This window comes from Triticum aestivum, chromosome 7D (genome assembly GCF_018294505.1).
Source record: "Triticum aestivum cultivar Chinese Spring chromosome 7D, IWGSC CS RefSeq v2.1, whole genome shotgun sequence".
Taxonomy (NCBI): domain Eukaryota; kingdom Viridiplantae; phylum Streptophyta; class Magnoliopsida; order Poales; family Poaceae; genus Triticum; species Triticum aestivum.
The window spans coordinates 387,735,948-387,757,962 of NC_057814.1; the positions used below are offsets into that span (position 1 = coordinate 387,735,948).

Below are 22,015 nucleotides of genomic sequence, written 5' to 3' on the forward strand. Positions count from 1 at the left end.
GTGTGTGGTATTTGACATCCCCTTATCCAAAACTTTGGCTTTTCTTTCCTCTCTCCCAAGGTGACTTGGGAAAGCCTCCCCCCTCGACCTCCGCCGGAGAGCCCATGGATTTGCCTCCCATCCGCCTGCCGCTCCGGCGGCCGGTGGCGGGGAGAAGAATCCTAATGTCTCGACTCCTACTAGTAGATAGGTAGGGTTTTAGTCCTCACAGGGGCGGCGTTTGGACGGACGGTGGTGCTCCTTCTTTAAGTTAGTCTTTCAAGTTTCGATCCTCCTCAAGTTCGTCCGTTGGGATGGATTAGACGAAGCTCCGGCGTAGATTCCTGCCAGCTCCTTGGGGCGGCGCGGTTAGAGTTTCTTGCTGTGTGTACGCAATGGCGATATTTGGCGTCAGGTTCTTCACATCGATTCAAGGATTCAATGGCGACGACTGCAGCTCCAGGGCACTGGTCCTTAGGGGCACGTGCACGAAGACCTCCTGGCTGCTAGGGAGGTTCTTGTCAAGTCCGGCCTCCAAGCGGTACTCGCTTTCACCATGAGTTGCTTTCACCTCACAAAGAAGATGTGCGGGAACCTGACATCTCTCTCTTCGAAATTCTGGTGGGGCGCGGCGAATGGCGAGAGGAAGGTGCATTGGATCTCATGGCAAAAAATGTGTGCAGCAAAAAGGGATGGCGGAATGGGGTTTAGGGATCCTGAAGTTTTCAATCAAGCTCTGCTTGCAAAACAGGCTTGGTGGATCCTCCAGACCCCTACCTCTCTCTGTGCGAGGGTTCTCAAAGCAAGGTATTTCAAGGAAGACTCAATTCTTACAGCATCCTGCCCCCCAACGGCATCGTATACTTTCAGAAGCATATTGCATGGGAGGGATCTCCTTAGAGAGGGGCTGATCTGGCGCATAGGAGATGGAACCCAGGTGCGCATTCATCACGCTAACTGGATCCCGAGGAGCAGCAGCATGAAGCCGTTGGGTCAGATTTATATGTCGAGTGTAACGAGAGTTGCCCATCTTCTATCCCCTGATGGGAGGAGCTGGAACGTGGGAAGACTAGAAACAATGTTTTCGCCTGATGACGTGAAAGACATCAAGCAAATTGCGGTGGGAGGACCTGGCCAAGATGATTACTTGGCGTGGAACTTTACAAAGAATGGGTGCTTCACGGTGAAGTCTGCCTATCATATGAAAATGGCAATGTTAAGGGCAGGGACAGGACAGCCGGAATCCTCATCTTCGGTTACTAAAAACAGCGGTTTCATGTCTCTATGGGATACACAAGTGCTGGCTAAGGACAAGATCCACACATGGAGGCTCGTCAAAAATGGCTTGGCAGTCGGGGCAGAGCTTCATCATCGTCAGATCAAACCCGGAATTTTTTGTGTTGCATGCGGCCGGGAGGAAACAATCTATCACGGGTTTTGGGCGTGTCAGCATTCAGTACAATTTTGGTAGCTCCTACACTCGGAGATTGGAGTATCGGTGGCGATCCCACCGGTCCAGATAGGCTCCCAGAGTGAATTGGCTAGCTGGCTTCTTGACTGGTTTTCCGGCGCTTCTGGCGATGAGAGGGAGGCGATGATACATGCGACATATGGATTATGGCTGGCACGGAATGAGGCGAGAGATGGGAGAAGGATTGCAGCCCCACATGAAATCATAGCTAGGGTTGTAGCTGACATGCAGGAGTGGAAGGCGGTGCACTCATATCAGAGACAACCTGCGATGTCGACGCCCCGTCCAAGATGGCTGGTTCAAGGTCAATGCTGATGGTGCTGTGTCCAAGAATGGAGACAAGGGAGGAGGTGGAGCGGTGGTGAGAGACCACCAGGGTGCTTTCAGGGCGCGCATGTGCCCCGAGTGTCACAGACCCGGAAGATACGAAAATTTTGGCATGCAAGAGGGCGCTGGAGCTGGCAAAAGAGGTGTTGGCAGGAAGAGTACACGTCGAACTTGATAGCCAGAATGTGGTGCACATGCTCAATCAGCCATCGAAGAACCCGGGAGCTGCTGGCCCCTGGGTGGAGGAGATTAAAAGCCTCTTGAATTTTTTTGAGTGTTTTAAGGTGTCTTGGGTTAGAAGATCCACTAATGTTGCCGCACATAAATTTATTAAAGTAGGTGTTGGAGAAAAACTGTGTAAGGTTTGGTTGGGGGCTCCCCAGATTTTGTTCTTGATGTAATTTCGGATGACATTCCGAGCTTCGTTGGTTAAATAAAGCGGCAGCATTATCCCTTAAAAAAAGGCCGGCTCCACTATGACAGCGGCGACGGCGACGGCTCGTTCTGGTGGTAGCAATGGTCGCTCGATGGTCCATAGACCTCAATGTAGTTTTTATTATGCTTGATGTGATTTGTACTTTCGATGAATCTTTATAATAGATCTAATCTTTTTCGGAAAAAAGAGAGGCGCGAGGTATTTGCCGTCGGTCGACCGACCCGGTTGTTTATGGATAGCTGCCTTCTAACTGAAAATAGTCGGCGGGGGTATCTTGGCCAATCCGCACCAACTGCACACACGGAGAGAGCGAGAGAGCAGAGCAGAGTGCGCGCAGAAGAAACTCGAGAAAGCATTTAAGAAAGCGAGACCTCGCAGCAGAGCAGATCGACCGGAAGTTGTCACCCAGCTCCACCAACTTCTTCCAGGCCAGCCAGCTCAGCTCTCCCACACACACTCGCTGTCAGATCCCGAGAATGGCGGTCGCCGCTCAGCCGCTGCTGGCCTCCGCGCTCCTCGCGCTCCTCCTCGCCGCCGTCTCCGCTGCTGATACTAAGAGTACGTCTCTTACCGTCTCAGTCTTACCGCCTGCTGCATTTCCTTAATTTCTGCTTTTCCTACTGAGCGTGCACTCCGGCTGCCGACCAGGTGTTTGGATCTGAGCTCTAGCTTCAGCTGCCCTGCGGCGCACGTAGACGCCGGCCTTGAGGTCTTCGTTCGGGTCGTCGAGCTCGTCGAACGCCATATCAGGGTCGGCGTGGATCTCGAGCCCGGGCATCTATTTCTATTTGTTAGATATAAAATGACATGTTGGTGACGGTCTACTAATTGTTCTTGAAATCCAACTAGAAGCCCTTGTGAATTCTGTGTGTGTGGAAATCCAATGACACAACTGTTAATCGTTGTTATGTAACTCATCTACACATCACTTATAATACACTAACAAAAATGCAGAAATGTTGCTTAATTAGCGTCCTGGCAAAAAAAAACATGGTTTCATTATGTTTTCCCTAGAAAATAAATTATTCTTTAGTGTGCTCAGCACATCTACTAATCATTTTTACAAACTGTAGAATACCCAGTATTTTCTGCTGCTGTTTTTAGAATCCAGATCTGGTCATGTATTTTTTTTAAGGCTAAACGTAGTTCCCCGTCAGATCGTTATGTTTTGTCTTGTTTGTGAACATGCAAAAGCTATGCATGTTGATGTATCAGAATAAGAAATGTGCAACCCAACAGCTAGGTCTCCGGCAACCAACAACATCCCAACCATCACAAATGACGATGTCCGTGGAACCTATTGGCTATCCCCAAATCAGCCATATCTTTGATCCTGTCATTGTAGCTCTCTACTTCTCAGCTTATCTTTTAATTTGCGTGTATTCTGCTCTCTCCTGATGATGCAAACAGAGTCTGTGCCTTCCCTTTGGGCATTTGGCTTTGGGTGTACCGACCTGATTTTGAAATGATCAAGTAACATTGCAAAGGCCGCTGATTGTTAATGATTCTTTATAGTGCTTGTATTCCTAGCGTGTACCTATTTGTGTCCGCATATTGTGAACTAGCTCTGATTTTTAGTTGCTTATTTATCATTTTTGTCCTGCAGAAGGTAGTTTTTTTTTGCGAGGGCCTGCAGAAGGTAGTTGCTTTACTATAGAGAACTAATAATCCAATCTAAGTAAAAAATCTCTGAAATTAGCTTAAGGCCCAAGCTACAAGATACTATATTCCTATCTTAGATGAGAAAGTTTCAAATCGAGAGGTCAAAGCCAACCTTTCCCAAACTTGGTGCTGGGTTGGTCATGTATTGTGCATAGATAACACACACCACCTCTTGCACAACTGAATGCTGGAATTTGTAGTATTACTAACATGTCATCCTTGAACTATCTCATCTACAGATAACCCTGCCGATGAGCTTGTGAGCTTGATCAACTCCAACCGTACCGCCAGCAAGGCATCAAATCTTGTTGATAATCAAGGTCTTGGATGCATTGCTCTGCAGTACATAAAAGCATATGAGGGTCAGTGCGACCAGGTGGGTGGAAACAAGAAGCCTGTGGATTCCAGTTTCATTGACACATTTGCCCCAAATTGTGGTGTCCAAGCTGCAAGCCTTGCCAAGATCACTGGGAGGCTCCTGGCGTGCCAGCCCAGCTACCCACCTCCGGCGCAGGCCTTCGACATGCTCATTGCTAATGAGAGGAGCCTCCAGGTATTGCATAGCAAGAACCACACAGAGGTGGGGGCGGCTGTCACCGGCACTTCTGGCGGCGGTCCGTATTTCTGGTGTGTCTTGTTCAGCAATGGGAAGCCCAACTCGAGCTTCACGGTAGAAGGGGGTGTTCCCAAGACTGCCCATCCTGGATGCTTCAGCGGCAACAATGACGAGTGCAGTGGTGCCATTTCGACTGGTGTGAGTGCATGGACACTAGTGTCGGCCACTCTTTTTGCTCTGGCTGGCGCCTTTACTTTGTGAGCTTGAGCAGAAATGCATCGGTGCACCATTCTTTTGCAGATTTTCAGATCTGGTAGAGCACACTAGTTGCAGTGTCTCTACTTCACCGCAATTCGTTTGCTCCTTTTAGCAGGTGATTTCTGTAAGGACTAAAAGGATCATGGTTTTCAACATTTGTGACAACGAGGTTACCTGTGCAGGTTGTTAATGCATTTTGTGTAACCGTTGGAGTTTCGCAGTATTTTTTCTAGGAAGGCCATCATGCCTACCTTAGCTTTATTGATAACTTAGACAAAACTTACATCGTCCACAAGATTAGCAAATAAGCAGCTAGGGGACATTGTCCCAAGTATAACGTTGGAGCTAAATCAGGCAATCTCTCGGTAGGGTATCCTGGCTAGGCGATTGGGCTGGATGGACGGTAACACTAGGCAAGACTTTACCCAGGTTCGGGCCCTCACGGTCGAGATAATACTCTACTCCTGCTTGTGTATATTGCGAGGGGAGGGGAGGTGTGTGTGTGTGTGTGGGGGGGGGGGGGGGGGGGTTGTACAAAGTACATGTGAATACCAAGGGATTGTATGTATGCTATCGACGAGCCCGACCCCCAGCTTATGTAACATACCCTGGGGGTCTGGGTTACATATTGTAGTCGGCTACATCGGTGAGTCCTTCACGGCTCTGATATCTTTGGTTCGTACATAAGTCTTCCTGAGTCTTCGTACAACGCGTCATGGGCCGTACAATGTGGCCCAGGATGAAACCGTCCTATGTGTCCTCAGCCCAGCCCACCAGGCCAGAAAACAATGTGGTTAGAGATACTTGGGTCGGGACACCGTCAATAGCCCTGAACTGGTTTTCAAGCTTGGTTGCACCTCGGTCTCATCCGAGCTGCATGTCTTCTTTCGTTGCCGGGGTTGAAACTAGCTCAACGAAGCTTCCAAATAGTGTCTTCCTACAACCGACCACTAGCTGTTGAGCAGCATAGAATATAAACGTTAATTATAAACTTGGAAATAAATAATAACACAACCATTATTACCTCTAGGGTATATTTCCAACACGCAACCACCACGAGCGCTTGCCACCGCCGTCGAAATGTCGCGGCGTGCAGCAACGACCTTGCGGTGGATTGGCACATTCGCCACCATAGAGCAGGCGGTGCACACGGACAGTCCGCTACTTTGGCAGCCGAGCGAAGCTTAACTTTCCCCTCAGCAGTCGCGCCCCAGACTATGTTGAGCCTCCAGTTAGAATGGTCTCCCGTACCGACGAGAAAGAGAACCGCATGGCCATGAACTAGCTCCAGGTCGAGCGCATCGACAAGGCCTATATGGCGGAGCTCATCACAAATAATCTGCAGCTCGTCACCGAGAACCAAGCATGGTTTGAGTGCAAGGAGGATGACATGATGTGGGACAAATCTTGGCTGAGCCCTCTGACGAGGATGAGGAGATGCCGTCGACTCGGCCTAGCAACAATGACATGATACCGGCCCCTCCGATGGTGGTGGTGGGTGATCCCTATCTCCTCACACTCGGACGACTTCGACGTGTTCTGCGCCAAATGTGGTGATGGCAAGTATAGCTTACATTTGTTTGATATGTTATATCTAGTGATAACCCGTCTAATTCTATTATGTATGATATGCAACCGTTTGTTAAATAATGTAATCAAGTAGTTTAGACTTGTCTTTGAAATGAATGTTTATGAAAAATACATAGAGTTAAGAGCATCTCCAGCCGTTCGCGCCACCCCAGGGGCTTGAAATAGCGCCGCCTGGGGGCCAACCAGCGACAAAATCGGCGCTGGGGGCTCGGGTTCCCAGCCGACCCCAAGTTCGCCCCGCCTAGCCACCGATTTCGGCGCAAATTCGCCAAATGCGGCCCACATTCGGCGTGTTTGGCACAAATTGAACAAAACTACTTTTTATCACATAGTTCATCACATAAATCAATACAAATAAAAAAAACTCATATTTCATCACAGGCCGAGCTAGCCGTTGCCCTTGAGCCTCCATAGGTGCTCCACCAGATCGTGCTGCAGTTCTTGATACACATGTGGGTCTCGGATCTCCTGACGGCTGACGCATATTGAGGAAGGCAACCCAGGTTACCGGTAGCTGGTGGTCAACTTGGGCAAGAGGACCCTGTCTGTAATATGGTTCAGTGTCAAACACTAGCTCTTTCTGGTCGCTCTCAATGATCATGTTGTGCAAGATGACACAGCAAGTCATGACTTTCCACATTTGATCTTTCGACCATGTCAGAGCAAAGTACCGGACAACAGCAAATCAAGATTGGAGCACACCAAACGCCTGCTCCACATCCTTCCTGCAAGCCTCCTGACACTTGGCAAAGTAAGAGTTCTTGCCTCCTGGCACATGGTTTGAGATAATCTTCACAAATGTGGACCATCTCGGATAGATACCATCTGCTAGGTAGTATCATTTGTTGTAGTGGCGCCCATTGACCTCGAAGTTCACCAGAGGAGCATGACCTTCAACAAGCTTGGCAAAGACATTCGAGCACTGCAGTACGTTGATGTCATCGTGAGTTCCTGGTATACCAAAGAAGGAGTGCCAAATCTAGAGGTCCTGTGTGGCCGCTGCCTCAAGTACCGCACTGCAAGCTCCTTTGGCGTCTTTGTACATCCCCTTCCAAGCAAATGGACAGTTTTTTCATGCCCAATGGATGCAGTCGATGCTTCCAAGCATCCCAGAAAATCCTCTTGCTGCATTCTGTGCTAGGATCCGAGCAGTGTCTTCAGCATTGGGTGATCGCAAGTATTGTGGTCCAAAAACTGCCACCACTGCCCTGCAAAACTTGTACGAACACTCAATGGTGGTGGACTCGACCATGCATCCATAGTCTTCAGTATATCACCGGGAGCTCCGTGTGCAAGCATCCTTATAGCTGTCGTGCACTTTCTGAAGTGAGGTGAATCCAAGTGTGCCGGTGCAATCCTTCTTGCACTTGAAGTTGCTGTCGAACTCCCGGATGGAATTCACAATCATGAGAAAGAGCTTTCAGCTCATCCGATAACGGCGCCGAAATACTTTCTCGCCTTGCAGTGGAGCGTCGGCGAAGTAGTCGGCATAGAGCAAGCAAGAGCCCTCCAAACAATGCCTCTGCTTGCTCTTCTGGCGGCCCGTCGCCGAGTCACATTGCCGCGACTTTGCATTGCTCGCGAACAGGCCGGCCAGAGCGGCGAGGACCATGAGGTGCTCTTCGTCCTGGGCGTCGGCCTCGGCTTCCTCCTCCAGCAGCGCCGCGAATGCCTCCTCGTCGTTTGAGTCCATCGCCGAGCAGACAAACCGCCGAACACCTAGCGGGCGTGGTAGGCGCGCAGCCGCCGGTATCCCCGCCTGCGTGGCCGGAGCGCCGAAAAAGCTCGCCCAGGAGCGAGGTAGGATGCCGCGGCGAACCCTCTCTTTCCGGCGGGTAAATGACCTTCCTAGCGGCGGTGGGCAGGTGGGCGTCGCCGGGATCGACATGGTGGCGAAGGGGTAGTGCGTGTGGGGGGCGAATCCGGACGTGGAAAAATTATTTTTTGCCTGACAGTGGTGGCCCATGCGCTGTTTTTCCTTCCGCCGGAGCCCCAACCACCCCCAGTGCGCTGGGTTCGGCCTGAGATCGCCGGGCCAAAAAATGTGCCGAACCGACGGAATTCGGCGTCCTCAGGGGCCGACTGAGGGTTTTTTTCGGCGTCGGCGTAAAAAACCTCGTCTTGGGGGGCCTGTTGGGGGCGCGAGCGGAGATGCTCTAAGTTTTAGGATAACTCCTTAAATTTGAGGAGACTTTGGATGGGCTAATTTTAAAAAATTGAGATGCCCTAACCGTCTCGCCTGGCCGGGTCCATGACCTAACCTTCTTAAACCCCAGGTAGACAGAATGAGAGGAAGGAAAATCAATCACTAACCCCTCACGCACGCAAGCCCTCCCACCCCCCCCCCCCCCCAATTCTCCGGCGGCGGCAGCTTATGGCGGCGGCGGCGGCAAGGTCCGGGCTCCGACGGATGTTCTCCATCGCCGACTTCGCGACGCCGAACACGCGCATGTTCTCCATCTCGGCCTTCGCGCCGCCGAGCCCGCCCACGCCTCCCCCGAAGGCCGACCCCTCCCCCAACCTCTTCGTCTCCGGTACGATTGTTGCCCCCCTCTTTCCTTGTTCCACTCACTCCTGTAACCACACCCAGGCCTCGATCCCCGCCAGAGATTTTGCTCTAAAGCTCGCTTTGAGTGCGAGAAAATGGTATCCAGTCGATTAGGGTCAGATATCATGCCATGATGTGATGTTGCCTATTAGGTATCTGCCTAGCCTTATAGATCCGTTCTTGCTAGATGTGCAGCAACTAACTAGGAGATATGATGCTGATTCCTTTCTTGTTCAGTGTAAATTTATTGGTCTAGGGCACATCTAGATGTGCCCTAGTTATTGCACATATAAGTGAGTGAATCAAGCATAAAGAGGAAAAGAAAAAAAGAAAAAGAAAATATGCACATGAATCTCCGTGTAAGATCAATGACATAGGACCTAGATGTGCAATACTTATGGCACATCTAGATGTGCTTTAGCAAAACTGAAATTTATTACATAAACATGTGGAGGGCACTTTAACTGTAGGCGATTCAAATCCTTGATGTGGATTATACATTTTACGACATTATTAATCTGGTTCTATTAGTTCGCTGATAATTTTTTTCCTGCGGGGAATGTCTGGCTTTATTTAAACATCAACACTACAATCATTACGCACAAAGAAAACAAAGAGTTCATAACACTAGCCAGACAACAGATTGCCAGGACACACCACCAGAGTAAATGATGCTAGTCAGACGAGGAGCAGCAGTATTCGCATCCTGCCAAACTGACAGTCTGCCACCACCTATCTCCACCAACAGAGAGCTAGCTGTGGAAAAATCGTTCTCTACAGCCCTAAGCTTGGCCACTGCATTCATGCTATCCAGCTCTACCAGAAGTTTATGGGCTTCCAGCTTCTCAAGCAAGGACGAGACCATCTTCTTCGATATGAATAGTGCACCATGTGAATTGGTTTTGAGCCAGTCTGGGGAGGAGTGTTCCAGCGCTTGGGTTCTTGCCTGCTGCTTGCCACCCGGACATGCTACAGATCGAGCTCCATTCCTCTACCAATTTGTGAATTTCGGCAGCGGCGCACTGTGACTGATGAACAAAAGGACTCACCATGTCTTACAGCATTACACATACGCACCAGCTCCTAACATGTTGTTAGGAGGAGCCTTGCCTTGACTTCTTTCGAGCTACCAAGGCAGTTAGGAACCTCCGCCGCAATAATTGGATGGCGCTCACCCTCAATCTGGCATCCGCAAGAAGAAATCTAGCAAGTGCAAAGGCAAGAAGGGTGGCGATAATGGGGAGGCACAGGTGGTTCCATGATACTCCTTTCTTCTAGACTGCAAACATGGGCTCAGATGTATCAGTTGTTTTTATCTTTGTTTTCTTCTCCAGTTGAAGTGGGCCGATGGGGTTTCATTGGTGACATTGAGCTAGTTTGGTTGCATGCCGCCTCATGCCTGGACGGAACCGCTGACTGGCCTGGGCCTGGGAATTTGCTTTTTTCGGCCTGGGTAGGCATGCCTGAGAAAAACTTGTTTGGATCGTGACCTGGCCTGGGAGCATTAAAAAATTATATAACTGACAGAAACAGCCCAGTAACCGTGTTGTAATCTCGTGCATTAGTGTCAGGCAGGTGTTAGCCTGACTCCAGGACCGGATGGGGATGCCTGCCAGGCTAATTACGCTGCCTGGTTCTCCAGGCCAGGCTGGTAGCTTTTTTCCATGGACAACAACCAAACAACATGCAGGCACGTTACAGGGAGGCTCCAGGCCAGGCTTCTTGTGACCAGGACATCAACCAAACCGACCTATTGTGACCCCACTATTGAAGGGTTACTGTGGCTCTGTGTCGGGTGTGTTTGTCGGTCTGCCTCTGGTCCTGTGGATGCATAGTCCGGGTGTAGTTCACATGGGTGGGCAAGTTGTGACGGTTTTCGCCGGTTTCCATAAATTAACCGGGCAACTCTCTTCTGCTTAATTAATGGACGAGGCAAAACTTTTGCCTCCGTTTTGGATTTTTTTTGGGAGAAACACATACGCTCCCAACTGACCCAATGAGCCTTCCTTCCACCAGCTGAGCCCCATCAGAAATTTGCCGTGATTGACTGGAGCATCAAACATAGGCCCTTATTAGAACGGAAACAGTTCATTGTGTGACCTGGTACCGCCTGCAACAGACTTGATGAGGATTTCTTTTCCAGCCCTGCACTTTCCCCCAAGTATGGTCTAGGATATGCTTAAAACAGTTTCTTTTTTAGCATCCGACCACCGTATGTAGTAACAAGCATCTCTCGTTCATGGCTTCAACACCACCCTGGTACCACCTGCAACACAGACTTGATGAGGATTTCTTTTCCAGCCCTTGAGAGACATTGACCTTTCCAGCCCTGCACTTTGCCCCCAAGTATGGTCTAAGATGTGCTTAAAACAGTCATTTTTTGAGCATCCGACCACCATAAGTAGTCACAAGTATCTCTCGTTCAGGGCTTCAACACTGCCAACCCCCCACGTCCAAAACTCATTCCTCGCAACCTGCATTCCTCTTGCTCTTTGCAAAGGAGAGCAGAAAATCCTTTGGCACATAATATGGAAAGGTAGGGCAAATGGGAACAACCCCCTACTGGAGTCCTCTAGGTGGCTTAAACATTTCAGACTTACTCCCATTGAGCTTAACGTCATCCTTCACAGTTGAGACAAATCTCTTGATCCTCTCCAGGCAACTAACTGAGTAACCCATCTTGAGCATGGCTTGAAACAGAGAATCCCATTTGACTTTGTTATATGCCTTCATCATATTAAGTTTGACTGTACAAAGTTGCACACTTTTGGTACTGCAATTTTAGGTGACTAAAATCTACAAAAAATTCAGGCAACTGAGAATTAGCATAACTGCTTAAAATATATTATGTAAGAATTATACAAGGATATCGAGTGTATCACTATGAGAAATTAACTCTATTTTGTGGATTCCTGAATGACTATGGAACATGTGGTGAATATATCTGGATTTGTCTAGAGAACCAGAACTTACATAGAGCACAAAGATAGTCATGTACTTTCCAAGTATCCAACCTCATTTTGGTCAAGACAATGCATGCCAGAACGTAGCATGACACTATTAAATTTCTGTTCAAATGGGCTTTGAAATTTATGACTATGCTATCACCACAGCACTATGCCATCTCTTCGAATCACAAAGCTATGCTGCGCGACAAGACCAAATTTTCAATTATCTTTTCTTTGGACTTTTGACCATCTTAGTTCTTGCTTTATCCTACACGAAACTGTTCAAACAGCTAAACATCCTTCAAAGCTCATTCAAAGCCTGTAGAGTTTTAGTAAGCTATAGGCATCCTACTAACTGCCATTCAGGGCCAATACAGTTGATAGTGACATGACTCTTCAATTCATCATTACCCTTGACAAAGCTAGTTGCAATTTGTATCCAACTTGTTGTGCATATTTTGTCCAACCAGCTCTTAGCCTTTTGGTATACACAGCATCTGAATTCTCATATTAATAATAATGATTTATAGGGCTAAGCAAGCGTACAACAACTGATGGACTTAGAGAAGCTTTTGCAAAGTTTGGGGAAGTTGAACACGGTATGTGTTTAAAATTTCAGTTGCCTCACAGGGCATTGTACTAGAAGGTTCTCACTTCTGTATCCAATTGCAGCTCGAGTTGTCACAGATCGTGTCACTGGTTTTTCTAAGGGGTTTGGCTTTGTAAGGTATGTTTCGGTTGAAGATGCAGCTAAAGGAATAGAAGGAATGGATGGAAAAGTAAGGTTTCTTATCATACTTATTGTTCTATTTCTGTGGATCATTTAATTCCTTAATGCCTATATTTGCTGCCTTCTTGGTCTGGTGGTTCTGTGATTTTGCTTTATTCTCACGTTGATCGACTCTGTCTCATTTTTCATACAATGATCGGTGCTGGCCACTGGGCCGGTTTTAGCCGTGAACTCGTTTTATTATTTTCTTCTCTCTTTCAGTATATAAGTATGTGATTTGTAGATATGTAGTAAGTGTACACGAGTATTATGCATATGTTCATTCAGATGCATGGATTAAGATTCTATAATGCACCTGTTTCATCAAAAAGGCCAGTTTGCCTCTTTTTTTGGTGGCTACTCAACTAATTGTACATCAGCATGGTTGTAATTCTGCGATGCACTTTGAAAACTGATGCTATGTAGTAATGCAGAGAGCATCTATCTGGTCTAAAGGAAGAAGTAACCCCCCCCAACACACACATTATTAGATAAAACATTTTAATTTTAATGCATATCATTTTAGTTCTGGAGTAGCCTGACTACCTTCAGGGAATCAGGATACTGCAATTCAAAGTTCGTTCTTCCTAAAAATACAGCCTTATGTTCAATCATGGTTTATAAGAGCAACTCTAGCAGACCCCGCATCCGGCGCAAACCCGCATAATTCCGGCGATTATACGGGCTCGGCCCATTTTTCTGGCCAGACCAGAGCCCGCATCGGTGTCCGGCCCGTAATTTTTTTTGCCGCAGCCCGCAAACGCAACCCCCGAGCCACTATAACTGCGGGTTTGCGGGGCAGATGCGGGTCGAAACCCTATCCTCCCGCCGCCGCGTTCCCCTCCAATTCCCCACCGCGCCGCCCGATTTCTCGCCGCTGGCGAGCCTTGAACCACCATTTTTGACTCGGGGGATGAGGCGGAGTGCCGCCGCCGCGCCAGATCTGACGCCGCGCGCAAGCGGGGGGCGCGTCGGTGGCTCAACCAGGGTGCCCGGCTGCCGCCGGCATTCGACCGGCGCGAGCTCGACGAGTTCGAGCTCGAGCGCGCCCGTCGCCGCCACGCCTCCTCCGGCAACTGGTCCGCGGGGAGCTCATCCGGCCACTGGTCCGCGGGGAGCTCATCCGCGGGCGCATCGAGCTCGCGGCTCGTTCCGGTGAAGAGGGAGCCGGAGGAGGCCGTGCCCGATGCGCCGCCGCGCCGAGGCGTCATCGGACCCGAGGACTACCTCCCACCGGGGCAGGAGGAGCTCCTCGAGCGCGTCGTCCTCGAGCGGTCGGCGAGGGATCTGCAGGAGATGGAAGAGCGCATCCGGCGCGAGCTCGAGTACGAGCGGCTCTTCCTCGAGACGGGCCTCACGGCATCGCAGGCGCAGGCATCGAAGGAGGCCGACCTGCGCGTGATGAAGGAGGAGCAGGTGAAGCTCTTCGTCGACCTCGGCTCCGACTCCTCCGACTCCGACTGATCGCCGCCGGTGGGCAGCTATCGCAGGAGCTCCGGTGAGCTCAATTTTGTTGCAGTGATGCGGTAGCGTAGGCCCTGTCTAGCATATCTAACCTTTATGTATGTATGTGGCGTGTATGAACTTATTATGCGAAGAAGAACCATGTATGCGAGCGAGCTCCGGCGAGCTGTTGCTTAAATTTCTCGCGCGAAACAACTTTTTTTAAAATTTAGGGGTTTGTTTGCGGTTTCTAGTCTGCTGCCGCAAATTTCGGCCTGCATAACCGCCCCCGTGCGACCTGCAAACACATTTTACGGGTCGGCAAAATGCGGGGTCTGCTAGAGTTGCTCTAAGGCGGTAAAGCGAGCACCACCCACTCTGACGCCTAAGTGCCTAAAGCGGGCATATTTCTAAGGCGCTGCCAGGGCGCCTTATCACTTAAGCGTCTGAAGCAGGACGCTTTATAAACAATGTGTTCAATACATAATTACATAGTAAGAATATTCAGATGCTACGTGCATGATTAGTGGATTACCTCCATTCTACGCGGGTTTTAAACAATTCTGAGACCATTTAGAAAATAAAACACATATTGCGCCATTAATAGAAAAAACTAGTCCAACTGGAGATGAGTCACGTGGGCGAGATACCAGAAATTCACTCCTGACACTGACCGGATTTGAACCCTGGTCACGAGGGATGCACCGATGCGGCCCTACCACTGGGCTATTGCCCAGTTCTCACATATTGCACTATTATGCTTTTATCTACTTGGTGTACGTTTACTCTCTTTCTTAGTGGTTGAACATGGACCATGCTCCCACTGACTAGTATTATGAAGAATACAGTAGTTGTTAAGTAATGGAGGCTTACTTTGTTCTCTTCTGTATAAATATTTCCTGACAAGTTACTGCCCATACACTGCTTGAGCCTTTTCTTTTGTTACTTGTAGGCAATTAGTTGACATGCTTTAAATAAGGGCCTTTAAATAATTGTGTATTGACACAAGAAAAATATGTATAATTAATGTGGTTTGATTGTCTGAAAGGTCTTGCGGGGATCCATGGCTCCCTTGGACTCTTGCATAAAGCAATGTTTGTTTTAATAATATGCAAGTTATTTTGATTTCTTCTAAGTTTTGACGCAGCTTAATTTGTGTGCAGTTTCTGGATGGATGGGTTATTTTTGCTGAATATGCTAGACCCAGACCACCGCCGCAGATGGGAGGGGCAACTCCGCAGCCACAACAATCATGGGGCACTCCTGGTTCCTGGGGCTCACAGTAGATGAAGGGACGATCATTCTATCTGGCTGTGCGTCTGACAGCGTATCAGCCAGCCATCGCAGTCTACATTTAGATCATAGCTACCATCGTGTTGTCCCAGGTGTGAACACCCTTGCCTGATCCAATATTCTTGTCGTGTTGGACTGGTCGTTTACGGCCTCCACATGGAGAAGCACTTGTGGAACCTTATATGGACCAAGCAGGTATTACTGTCAGCATGCAACAGTTTCGGACCATTGCTAATAATGTCTTGTCCTTTTTATTTGAATCGTCGTAAGCCTTATCAGCTGCTGATGGCATGTGCTGCTCTTGTACTACTGGATAATGACTCGTAGCTCGGAATAAGAACACGTTTGCAAGCAAATCTCGAACTGAATTCCCCATGATCTAATCCGTTCCGCGGATAGCGACGTGGATCTGTACAGCGCACGCGTCTGTGTATCGCGTGCCTGTTCCTGATTTGGATTTGGTTTTTGCCAGCTTATGATCTTATCTGAACTATCATCTGTCATCTGTTGGTCTGTACTTTTACTGTATGTACGTCTGTCATCTGTTGTTACTGTCATCAGCACACCTGTGATCCTTGGCTTTGTTCCTCGACACTGCTATCTACCTACGGTTACTGATGACCTGAGGATACCGGTTACCGACATGGTGTTCTCTTCTAGCTGTGCATTCCAGTCAGAGTCAGTGGTATTGACTGTGCCGTCCATTAACCATAAGCTGCTTGCCTGATAGAGAGAGCGACCGCAATACTGATGCGTCCACCAGAACCCTGGAAACTTGCCTGCCCTCGCCGGCCAACGACCACCTGCATCGTCAACCGCGCCGGTGCCGACGCCGCGGCGTGCTCTCGTGGTATCTGTAGAGGGCATCGTCTACTGTATGTGTGGCGGCTGTTTTAATCTCCCTTCCAAAGTATTGGGGGGAAATCCACCGGAAGTGGCCGCGGCCACAGGATCTGTCGTCGCCGTCGGCATGTCGCGGTGTCGTGCGTCACGTTGGGAGGATCGCGTTGAGCTCGAGAGCCTTTTACTGCGCGGGCAATGGCAGCCTCAGGGGCTCCTTTCAGATGGAGGAGACGGCGAGAGGTGCCCTGGGATGCAGGGAAGCCGCCGCGTCGCGCCACGTTGGCAGCCTCCTTGCGGTTTATCCAGGCTATCTGTCTAATCTAATCCAATCTATCCGTTTATTGTGTGCGCGCGCGCGTATCCGCTGTCTGGATTAAATGGACTTGAATGTGCCAACAATGAGTCAGTGACTTCAACCAAACTCAAATGTTTCTTCCCCGCAAAAAAAGAAAAAAGAAACTCAAAAGTTTCTTTTCAAATTTCTGGAATAAAAGGTCTTTTCTTGTGCCATAGCAAAGGGTAGGTGGTAATGGACACAGCTCGATTATGGGCCCGGCCGATTGCGTTCCTAAATACACTTTTTGTCCAAAATTGTATACGTGTTCGACTTTTCGGAGTCTCGAATGTGCAACATTGACTAATTTTTACTTGCAGTATATACCTTAAAATAGTAAAGTTATATATAGTATAACACAAAATAACCGAAAGACAAATAATATTATATTACTATTTGATCCTCGGTTTATACAATTCTACACATGGCAGTGATACAAGTTTACCACATGTTTAATAATGTGCCCTTTTTTAGTTATATTTCCGCAAGAAGAGAGTATTTTGTCAATCATGATGATTGACTATGTAGTAATTGAATGATCTCGCATTTTACCCCAACCTCAGTATTTTGGGAGAATTTAAATATAGTGGCATGCCAGACATGTATGGTTATTTCTTTTATTTTTTAAATTTAAGGTTGTCATGTTAAATCTTAGTTGCGCAATTGTTCTTCGGGCACATATATTCAGTTCACCGCCACATGCCATCCTTGTCAAAGTTCTGTCACATAGAGGTCCTTGAAAAAAAAAAGAAATTCTAGTGTTTTTTTGCCACACTGTTTTTGGTCATCTACAATTTTTCTAAAGTTATTTGTAATAATGTCAGGCATCAACCAAGCAATCTATATTTCATTTGTCGGTCTAGTTATCGTCTATACTCTCCCCATTCCAAAAATATAGTGCGTTTAAAAAAAAGTCAACTTCATAAGGTTTAACCATATTTACAGAGAAAGTTATCAACATCAATAATACTCCCTCCAATCTAAAATAAGTGTTGCAATTTTGAACTGGATTTAGTTCAAAACCGCGACACTTATTATGGATTGGAGGTAGTACTAAATTAGTTAAACCTTACAAAGCTTGACTTTGAAAATAATAATATGTGAACTATATTTTGGAATAATCCTAAAGCAACTAAACATAGTTAGTGAACAAGCAACGCCTCCTTTTGTCTCAGCTCTCCCACCAGTTGAGAATCTCTCGTTGTTTGCTAGTTCTTCTCCCATTCTCATCTAGCTGCCGGCCAGAGTGGGGGTGGGAGAGGAGGCCAAGCTACCGTCATATATGCTAGGGGTTGGCCTCTATGCATGGGAGACTTGCGCCATGTCATTTTGGAGATTCTTTGTAGTGTGCACAATGTTTGGTGGCCGCCTGGTCTTCTCCGGCAGTTATCCATGGTGGACTGCGATTGCCGGGGGTGGATCTAGTGGGAGCTTCTTCAATAAGCTTGGCAGTTTGCTAGAACAGGTTGATCCAATTTTCGCTCGTCTCCTACTTCACCATCATAGAGATGGAAGGAAAGATGGATGTGGATCAACGCTCATTCCCCTCAGGTCCATTGTATTGTGGGGGTAATAAAGTTGGCTTGGATGTTATTCATCTCTTTTTGGCCACTACATCGACATATGTCTCCATGAGCTGCACTAGGGTTGACCGCTGGCTGGGCCGACGCCGACCCCATTGGTGCCATTTCCAACCTCCAAATCAAGGAGGCCCTCTTCCCCTTGCCTACAATTTTCAAAGTTATGGTCGGAGACGGTGCCCGTTTGCCCAATGAAAGGACCTGACTACAATTTCTATTTTCTAGGGGTCCCTTTTCTGTATTGATGTAAAAATAATGTAGTAGTAATGCCAGACTATAGATGAACAACCATACTGAATTGTTATTTCCTGAGGTCAGAAGTACAGAGAGGGAGGGGGGGGGGGGAATCTGATGTGTAAGATGAGATCGCAACAACCAATAACCATCATTGGTGGTACCTAGATACGATGGACCCTTGGGTTCATTCTGATAAAATATTGGGATATCTTTGCAAATATGATGACAGTGGTTTGGATAGAAATAACTTAGATATGATGGATCACGGGTTAACTTTGATAAAATAGAAGATTACTTTTAAATAATACATCTCCCAAATGTAGTTAATGTGTTTAAATATACGTGCGGTGAATCCTCCGGCTAAGTAGTCGTGCATTATAGTAGGAACCCTATAAGTCGCTTTGGCACAAAAAACAAAACGATATCTAGTATAATGATCAAATATGAGAATATTACGCCAAAAAATAAATACATTTTTCACACTTGGTCCCATTTTTCAATGAGCTTGTTGGAAAATGAATTGGAATTAAATGCAAGCACTAGCCAATCGAAATAGCTTACCAACTTTTTATTTGGCAAAAGGGCTTCAAATATATTAATGAAACCAACAGTATAAACACCCTATAGTAAGAAAATACATCGAGGCTCTTGGGCCCCATCGCCTTATTTGTGCCGAATGGGCCAATGGTGCGTCACCGGTTATGCCTTTGTATCGCCGGAGCAAACCAACCGTTGTTGATAGTGGACTAGAATTCATCAAGTTGACTCTCATGTTGGGCTAGTGCCCTGTAAAAGAAGTCATGAACACCGGAGGATCCAAGATCACAACCTTCAAAAGAGTTCACATACCTCATGACAAAGCAGGAGGTTGTATCGATGTTAGAGTTAGAGGGAGTAGGTCGGAGAGCCAAACTACAAAGGGAAGCCGTCCATAGAGGACAGTAGGAATCTGCACCAACGAGCTATCTACCCGACATCGTCCAGATGTGGAGTCTCAAAGAAACTTTATTTACCAGATCACCGCCATCACCACCACAAGTGAAGCGCATTGCGTAACCCTATGAAAAGCCTCAAAGCGTGGGGAGTAGAGCTCCATCTGGTAGATCGAGGCCTCCACCCACTCCCATCTAGACTAAGCTGGCAGAAGAGGTGAGAGGTGACGAGCTACCAGTGGAGAGGGGTGGTGGTGCAATATGCCAAAACAATATATCCTATCTAGGGTTTAGAGAAGAGAGAACATTTCAAGTTGGTGTCTTTTGAAATAGTTTACCAACGCAGTTGGCAGAATAAATTTGTGGCTCATGGGTGAACATGCACCTAGATAAACATTCAAATGGGTGAAATAGCAAAAAAGAAAATCAAACATATTGATTTTTTTAACAAATATACTCGAGTGTTCCACCCACGTGTGAAATTTTATGAAGAAATGACATGAGTCGTATTTTGAACAGAGAAGAGAAAATTGGTGCCTCAAAAAGCAATTTTTAAGTAGTTTGGTGGGGACGATTTTGTTTTTCGCCCAAAACACTAGGAATGCCATTTCATTGCGTGTCTTCATATATAAGTAGAATACTCGACCACTATTTGTGAAAAATAAATTCAGAAATGTTTGATGTTTTGCTATTTTTTTAGATTTTCACTGTTCATTCAAGTGCGTGTACTACTGTGGGCCCATGTTCACTGATGCAATTTCGTCAAGTCGGTTACGAACCACACGGAGTTCTATCCATTTTGCCAATATTCTAAGTGGCAGAAAGCTTATATAAACAAACAATCTACCAACAAATTGGCAACAAACTTATAATTGGGTTAGTTGGGCTCAAACCTGATGGAGTCTCGCATAACTAATCACTCACCGTTCATTCTGCTACTTGGTTTACCCCCTCAAAAAAAAAAAGTTCATTCTGCTACTCCACCGGTAAAGCATTTTTTTGTTAACCCAGGCCCACCGTACACTCTTCCAGAGCACGGTCGCCGTACGTATTCTCTTTGCATCAGATACGTACGCACGTAGACGGAATACGCCTCCATCAGGCACGCGCATGCCCGGGCCCACCGCCACATCCACTTGGCCGGGCCACCTGCATACGCACCACGCTATCGGTACGTACAGATCGACGTCGACTGAACTTTTGCGATAGTATTATTTTTGTTCCCACCGAAACTCCCTCTACTGCATGGCACTGAAAAATGGCAATCTCCACTTTCCCGAGACTACCCCTGGCCACCCCACGGCGGAGCGGAGGTGTTTCGGACATTTGCCACCCTCCGCGAACCCTATAAAGCGGCCTCAACACGTGACACTGCAGATACGCTCTCCCCGTTAGCCGAGTGGTGGTCAGCTAGTGAGCTGAGGCCACTCGTACGCAGTGGCATTCCCGTGAATACACGGGCGCCGGCCGGCCGGGGATTTCGTCGCCGGAGAGTGTAGAGTAGACTGTACAGAGAGAATTGTTAGCTGTGTATCAGGAGAAAGATTAGAGACAGGGGAGGGGATATCTAGAGAGAGGGGTCGGGAGGGGCCAAGATAGAGGGGAGGGTGCGCAGGAAGCTGATGAGGCTCTTGTCGTTCGTGCCCTGCGGCTGCCGTGCTGGACCCATCGACGACGCGCCGCCTGCGGATCAGCTGCAGCAGCAGGCTGCTGCCACGACCACCGGCGCGGCGGCGAGGAGGAGGCGGAGGAGGGCCAGGTCGCTGGGCGGCTCGCCGCAGTGGAGGCCGGCGCTCGGGGACATCTATGAGGGTGTCGCGGTGGACGTGGGCAAGGCCGCAGCGGGTGGGCGCGTCGTCCCGGCCAGGCCCGGCAGGGTGGCCTCCAGGGTCCTGCCCCGCGCGCACAGCGACGAATACAGGTACGCGATGCAGATACGCGTCTCTCTCTCTCTCTCTAGATATTTGTGGTGCAAATAATCGAAGTTAATTGATTACATGGGTGTGAACGTGCGCAGGCACATCGAGACGGCGTCGTCGATGCCGGCGTTCGCGCCGACGGCGTTCCTGTTCTGATGACGGCGGCGGACCGGCGATGACGACCACGAAAACCAAGCAGCAGAATCGGAAATCTATATACAGATTGCTATTACTGTCTACGTATTGCAGGACTAAGGATCTGTACAGGGAATAAACCGGCTCCCCTGATGGCGGGCTGGATTAATTAATTAATTAATCAACCACTCCTACTAGTCTATATGCGCGTCAGTGCGTGCCGCGTGTACGTAAGTGTGATGTGTGTGTATCTCGGCAGGGTACGGTTGCCCTGCCCTGTACATGCGTCACGTACCATGCATGCATGACCTTGTAAATCCTATGTCGAACTCATGGTGTAAATGTCATGTACATATATCTGTAATAAAATTATTATAGTTTATAGTATAAATCAAAGTATACGGTACATCTTACCAAAACATGTATATATTTTTTAGAAATACTGCCTAATTTCCTCAACATGTATCCGTGGGCGAATCCCTACACCCGTCAAGCCGAAAGGTTTTCCTCCTCCCCACAAGTAACACCAGCGCGACTAGGGTCTTTTTGCCTCCTACCGGTGTCACAACCAATCTGCATCATCTTGTGGCCTTAGAGCATCTCCAGCCGTGCCCCCAACAGGCCACCATGCCACTTTTTCGGCGCCGGCGTAAAAAAAATGCCCCAGTCGCGCCCAGGACGACGAAAAGCGCCGGTTCGGCCCTTTTTTCCGCCCGGCGACCGCAGGCCGAACCCGGCGCACTGGGGGGCGATCG

At 48.2% G+C, this 22,015-nt stretch overlaps 3 protein-coding genes across 3 annotated transcripts; all 3 read left to right on the forward strand.

Moving 5' to 3' along the window:
* The first annotated feature begins 2,469 nt into the window (after window positions 1-2,469).
* LOC123167934 (uncharacterized) lies at window positions 2,470-4,879 on the forward strand. Its single transcript, XM_044585792.1, has 2 exons — window positions 2,470-2,771; window positions 4,115-4,879. Exons 1-2 carry the CDS (start codon window positions 2,690-2,692, stop codon window positions 4,690-4,692), a joined length of 660 nt encoding a protein of 219 aa, XP_044441727.1. The 5' UTR covers window positions 2,470-2,689; the 3' UTR covers window positions 4,693-4,879.
* Window positions 4,880-8,593: 3,714 nt separating this feature from the next.
* Window positions 8,594-15,636, forward strand: LOC123166636 (organelle RRM domain-containing protein 2, mitochondrial). Its single transcript, XM_044584441.1, has 4 exons — window positions 8,594-8,813; window positions 12,306-12,374; window positions 12,448-12,554; window positions 15,151-15,636. Exons 1-4 carry the CDS (start codon window positions 8,654-8,656, stop codon window positions 15,271-15,273), a joined length of 459 nt encoding a protein of 152 aa, XP_044440376.1. The 5' UTR covers window positions 8,594-8,653; the 3' UTR covers window positions 15,274-15,636.
* A 4,957-nt stretch (window positions 15,637-20,593) lies between these two features.
* On the forward strand, window positions 20,594-21,666 carry LOC123170002 (uncharacterized). Its single transcript, XM_044587853.1, has 2 exons — window positions 20,594-21,127; window positions 21,224-21,666. Exons 1-2 carry the CDS (start codon window positions 20,829-20,831, stop codon window positions 21,279-21,281), a joined length of 357 nt encoding a protein of 118 aa, XP_044443788.1. The 5' UTR covers window positions 20,594-20,828; the 3' UTR covers window positions 21,282-21,666.
* Window positions 21,667-22,015: the final 349 nt, after the last annotated feature.